Genomic DNA, 6133 nt, shown 5'->3' on the forward strand with positions numbered 1-6133 from the left:
TCCCGCTGCGGGGAGTGCTGGTGCACAGGGACCTGCCCAGGAGACAGGGACGTCCTTAGGGGGCACTGTGCCCACCGTGCGCCTCCCACAGTTCTCCACACAAAAAATGTTCAACAAATGTCTAGGGAATTTACAAAATAAAGCCCAAGTTGAAGTGACGAACTATTTTTGAAACCTGGTAAGTCCAGGGAAAGAGCTAAATGCTCCTTCTGCCTTTTCTAGTCCAACAAGCAGTGGAGGGGAGTCCGTCCAGCGGGCACGGGGCGGGATGGCAGTGTCAGAGCCCGTGGCTGATGCCACCACAGCTCCATCCGAGAGAGGGAATGCAATGCATGCACACATTACATGTATGAGGCAAGCCCAGGCAGCACTGACTGTATTTGGTGAATTTTAGGAATCATCGTTAATTTTTCAGGTGTGATAATGGCTTTGTGGTTATATATATAACCAAGCTATGTCAGTCGGGCTATATTTTTAATGTTCATATTTTAGAAGTACAATTAAAATATTTACATATGAAATTATATCTGGGATTGTCTTCAAAATACTACGGGTGGGGAGGAGGGGAGAATGCAGGTGAAACAGGGTGGGCATGACCTGATCCTTGTTAAAGCGGGTCATGGGTACATGCGGTTCATTATAGTGTGTCCTTGGGGAGGGGGTATGTTTTAAATTCCTCATAACACAATGAGCTGGGATTTAGTTTTGTCTTGTGTTTTTAAGGAGGACCAAAAAATCCCAAGGCCCAGAGGCCAGAGAGAATAACAGAGGGACGGAGAGAGCATGAGCGGCTGCTGACGCACCTGCACGTGGTGGCCCAAGTCCTCCTGGAAGAGCAGAAAGGAGAGCAGCCCGCCCCGCGTGAGGTCCCCGGCCAGGATCTGCCGCAGCCCGCAGCTCAGCATCAGCACCTGCATCACCAGGTGCAGCATCTGGGAGGGAGAAGGAAGGCGGAGCTGAGACAGACTCCTCCCTTCCCTCCGGTCCCAGCCCCGCCCCCAGGCCACTCCGCCGGCTCACCCTCCGGAAGAGCAGATAGAGGGCCCTTTCCAGGTCTCGTTGCCACCACAGCTTCCGGCACCGTTCCAGGGCCTCCTCGTAGCGACAGGCCTCGTGCTCCTCAGCCCCAAAACTGCGCACGGTCTTCAGCCCTCCAACTGCCTCCCGCACCACCTGCCCCGCCTGCGCCACCGCGTCCTGGATCTCCAGAAGCACCGCCTGGAAACGCGGGAGATGCGGGGGTTCGCGCGCAGATGGCAGCATCCCAGGCCCCGAGGCTGCCAGTCTGCCCAGGAACACACGCTGACTTCTTTCCCTCTCCCTACATTTCCCGGAGCAAACGCGCGAGGAGGGAGGGAACAGGGGAGCTGGCACTGTCCTGCTGGTGAGTGAGGGGGACACGCACTATTTTTCCCTTCATTTGAGCTCATTCACACCCCCTGTGTCTAAACAAGAGAGTAGGGGTCGTTTCCCAAGGAGCCACAGCTACTTTACAGAAGGTGGAGATGTAACTTAACATGGACCAGAGACCGACCGGGGGTGTGGCTCAGTGGTTGAGCATCAACCTATGAACCAGCAGGTCACTGTTCGATTCCTGGTCAGGGCACATGCCCAGGTTGCATGCTCAATCCCCAGTGTGGGGTGTGCAGCAGGCAAGCCGATTCATGATTCTCTCACATGGATGTTTCTCTCTCTCTCTCTCCCTCTTCCTTCCTTTCTGGAATCAATAAAAATGTTTTTTTTTAAAGGAGAAAAATTCTGACACATGCTACCACATGGATGAACCCTGAGGACGTTATGCTACATTAAGTAAGCCAGTCACGGAAAGACAAACACTGTATGAACCCATTTATAGGATACCTCAGTAATCAAATCCATAGACAGGAAGTACAATGGTGGTTGAAGGGGCCAGGGGGAGGAAGGGATGGGATTTATTGTTTAATGGGTTGGAGTTTCCGTTTGAAAAGAGCTCTGCAGAGCGCAGTGATGATGGTTGTGAGACAGGCCAGTAAGCCAGGTCAAGTGGAATGGGGAAACTGAGGCAGAGAGCTGGACACGCTGCAGAGCAATTTACAGCAGATGCAGAAGGTCCCCTCCCTAGAGACAGCATCTAGGCCTCAGCTGTATTTCAGCTCCAGGCTCACAAAGGCAGCAAAGCCAGGTGGGCAAAGCCAGGACCAGCTGTGATGACTGACGGCCCCCTGCCCTGACACTGACCCATCGGTGGAGACCATGGCCCTGAAGGAGCCCACCTAGAAAACTGATGAGTATTCTGCTGAACCGCCCCCAAACCCCAAGACCTCCCCTAAGATTCCTGCCTGTGAGAAGATAAAGCCTCAAGACAAAGGACCCAGAGTGGGCTCTCCCTCTGGGAAGCAGCCCCGCCATACCCTTTCCCCTCTTCTTCCCCCCACGGCGTGCACCTCCTAAACCCTAAAGGACCCCACAAGGCTTGCAACCAGGGGAGCATTGGGCAGTGGCAGCTTGTCCCAGGCTAATCCCCTAAACCTGCCCCCAAGGCCCCCTTTTCTCTGACTTTCCAGAGAGCTAGGGCAGCCCAGCCTGGGCTCTCCTGTAGCTTCTTCTAGGCCCTTCCTTGTTTTACGCCCGCAGCTATAATAAACGTTTCCTCGTAGTCACCTGGACTCATGTTGTAAAATTTTCCTGCACAAAGTCAAGAACACACACACTCCTGGCCAGTCCTAGGCAGACCCGCTTGGGGCCAGGTCCCCTTTCTGGAAACGGTGATACAACAGTGTGAATGTGTTTAATGCCACTGAAATGGCATTTAAAATAGTGTAAAATGGTAATTTTTATGTTATGCATATTTACCACAATTTTTGTAAAAGAGAGGAGATGGGGCTAACATGACCGCACATTCTACCTGCTCTACACTCCTGCTGATTATAAGGGGGAAGCTCTGCCTAAACCCTCTAAGGTGGCAGTTTTAATCTTTTGTGGGGAAGGTATGTGCACACTCCTCTAAGACTCTGATGAAAATTACCCTCTCCTCAGAAAAATGTGCCTTCCCTCCATCCTTCTCTCTCTCCTCCACCCCCCCCCCCCCCCCCACACACACACACACACACACACACACGCACATGCACACGCACACGCTTACAGTCCCAGGGGTCATGGACCTTCTGGAGCTGCCAGAACTGCTGCCCTGAGGGCTGAGAAGAGACCTCTAGGACTGGTTCTTCCCTAACTGCCACGCATACCTGATGGCGGCCATTGTACACCTTTTCAGCCGCTATGGTGAGAGGCACCTCGAACAGAGACAGGAGGGTGAGTCGAGGCGACAGGTTGAGCATGAAGCTGTACAGTCCCACCACTTTCACCAGGCTCCGCAGGAGCACGTTGGCATTAAGAGGAAGCCAGGAACTCATTAGTTTGGTGTCCGAGTTCAGCCTCGAGTTCAGCTCCCCTGGGAGGACAGAGCAGGTGAGGAAGCCCTGCACAATGTAGACCCAGCAACTGCCCCTGACCCTCCCCACTGACACAGCCGCTCCTCTGAGCACCTCCTCCATTTGCAGGCCAGGGGATAGACTGTGTGTGGTGGAGGGAAAGCCCACACCTGGACTCCAGGCCCCACCTGTCTTAGTCTCCTGGAAGAAACTCAGGTCCTGGTGCAGAAGGGAGGAGAAGAGCTGCTCCCGGATCCGCAAGTTGATCCTGGACATGGTGAAGAGGAAGCAGCCTCCTCGGCAGCCTGCGGACAGCGAGCTGCGGGGTTGAGAGGGACGAGGAAGGGGACCAAGAAGGAGGGAGGGAGTGAGGGAAACAAAGGAGAAAGCGCAGAATGAAAAGAAATGCAAAGTTGGGGGAAGTATACCGGGACAGGCAGAAGAGAAATGAACCAGACAAGGACAGTGGAAAGAGGGGCAGAAATAAGCAGAGGACAAGGAAAAAAAGGCATGGTGAGCAATACTCAGAACAAAATCCTAACTCGTACAAATTCACCAGTATTTATGCCAGAGGCAAGGGAAGAATACAATAGAAGTGAGAAGATATCGTAAATAGAGATCAGCTGTGGCTGCCTGGCCTCCCCCAGCTATCCCTCCAGGCTTCCCCTCGGTCTCAGTCTCCTTTCTCCCCACCCCAAAGTCCTTCCTCCTCGCCCTGGGTACTTCTCTGTGGGAACCACCCTCTCAAGTCCCTGAGCCCTATCTTGTTGTTCCCCACTCTAGGGGCCCTGGAGTTGGACAACTTCTCTTAGACCAACCATATATCCTATATAATAAAAGGCTAATATGCAAATTGTCCCCTCAGGAGTTCCACCCACCAGGAGTTTGACTGCTCACTATGACGTGTGCTGACTACCAGGGGGCGGCACAGAATGAAGGAAGGCCCTGGACAGCATCCGGAAGGCTCTGATCAGCACTGATCACTGGCCAGGCCTAGGGACCCTACCCTGCATGAATTTCGTGCACCAGGCCTCTAGTTTACAATAAAATGTGAAGGGGAAATGTGAAAGCATGGAAGCAGGTATTTTGCAAAATATGGGTTTCTCATACAAATCTAGTACCAGGTTTGGGAGGCTGTTGGGATATAGTCAGTCACAAAATGATGAGGGTTTGGACTTTGATCGCAGTGAGAACAGAGAGAAAAGAGCCACAGGAGAAACACTGTGAAAGCAGAAAACGACATGGCTAGTTCTGAACACAAGGAAGGCATCCCTGATGCTGATGCTGGAGCCCAGGGGACTGATGCTTTCAGGAAGGGGAACAAGACCCGGAGGGAGGGTGAAATATCTGGAGCCCCGGGTATGTGGAGTGTGAGATGAGAGTGGGCTATCCACGCCAAAGGTCGAGGGGACAACTGGATTACACGGCTGGAGCTGGACACGGAAATGCGGATCTTGGAGACACCTACAGAGATGAACTGAGTCAGCTCAGTGGGAAAAATGTTCTTAAAGATCAAAGGCCTGAGTGAGGAGGAAAGTTCATACTTAAGGGTCCAGAGGAGGGACGTCTCCAGAGTGGCCTGGAAGGGGAAAGAGAGTTCATAAAAGCTAACCCGAGAAAGAGATCAATAATGAGAGATTGTTAATGCCAAGTGCTACAGAAGCAAAGAGACTTGATGACCGATTTTTTTTTAAGTTTGATTTAAAAAAAAAAAACACCACTTTTAAGAAATCGGTTTCAGCAAAAAGAAGCAAGAATGGAGTGAAGACATATGAAGAAGTGGTTTCTGGGGCTACCAGGTACGAGGGTGAGGAGAGTGAGCAACTCCCTCACTTGTGTGCCCTCGGTGCCTCACCCACCTCATCCCACCCATCCTAGCCCCGCCCTAGGTAGGTAGGTAGGTAGGTAGGTGGCTGACAGCAGATTCCTGGGTATGTCTAACAAGAGAGGGGAAAGCAATGAAGTGGGAAACAGAAAAGGTGCTGGAAAGAAGAGTGACAAGGGGCAGGGTAAGAGCTTCGAAGGCGAGTGGGGAAGGGTCAGGGAGAAACGCCCGCCCTGACAAGAGGGTAACTTGGGAAACAAACTTGAGGTGGGAGGGAGAAGACAAAGGAGAAGAAGAATTTAATGAGATGAAAATGTTGAGGGGCCACTGAGACACTGCATTGTGTACCACATTCGCTGTCTTTGTGCTGTGATAATGTAATAGAAACTTTGAAGATGGTGGCAAGAATGGCGGGATGCAGGAATGAACGGACGCATGAAGTAGAATGGCGGGTAAGAAGGCGCACGCACGCTTCAGTTTGAGTAAGTGCCAGTTAGGACTGCGAGGGGCCCTGTTGGGGCCTAGCACATGGACAGTCGTCCATCACCTACCTCCCAAAGGAGAAAAGACACATGAAAAAGATGGCGCTGGCGAAGGCTTCGGGGTCAAAATCACCTCCCAGGATGTCGATCACACGGCCAGAGTAATACGGGATTGACATCTCCCCTGGAACCAGGCAGGGTGAGTCAGGACGGCGCAGGGGCCAGGGCCTTTCCCACCGCCAACCCCCAGAGCCTGCCTAACTCACCCAGCACGGCCACCACGAGGAAGAAGAAGGCGACGGCGAGGAAGGGCAGGTCCGGCCTGGAGAGCTTCAGCAGCCGCCACATCAGGGCTTGGCTCTTCCCCTGGCCCTGCTCCCTCTCGGGGGCTCCGTGGGGGCTGAGCACGGCCCACACCG

The 6133-nt window shown here is 53.0% G+C and overlaps 1 protein-coding gene across 1 annotated transcript in view; it reads right to left on the reverse strand.

Moving 5' to 3' along the window:
• The window catches only part of TAP2 (transporter 2, ATP-binding cassette, sub-family B (MDR/TAP)), a gene marked incomplete at its 5' end in the record, with an annotated part of 19228 nt that extends 13100 nt beyond the window's left edge, over nt 1-6128 (reverse strand). Inside the window, 6 exons of the mRNA XM_014541021.1 lie at nt 804-932; nt 1021-1218; nt 3222-3427; nt 3596-3726; nt 5784-5898; nt 5981-6128. Coding sequence (XP_014396507.1) covers nt 804-932; nt 1021-1218; nt 3222-3427; nt 3596-3726; nt 5784-5898; nt 5981-6128 — 927 coding nt within the window. The remainder of the gene's footprint in view (nt 1-803; nt 933-1020; nt 1219-3221; nt 3428-3595; nt 3727-5783; nt 5899-5980) is intronic.
• Between the last annotated feature and the right edge of the window lie 5 nt (nt 6129-6133).

The sequence above is a fragment of the Myotis brandtii genome, unplaced genomic scaffold (assembly GCF_000412655.1).
Source record: "Myotis brandtii unplaced genomic scaffold, ASM41265v1 scaffold2561, whole genome shotgun sequence".
NCBI classification, from domain to species: Eukaryota; Metazoa; Chordata; class Mammalia; order Chiroptera; family Vespertilionidae; genus Myotis; species Myotis brandtii.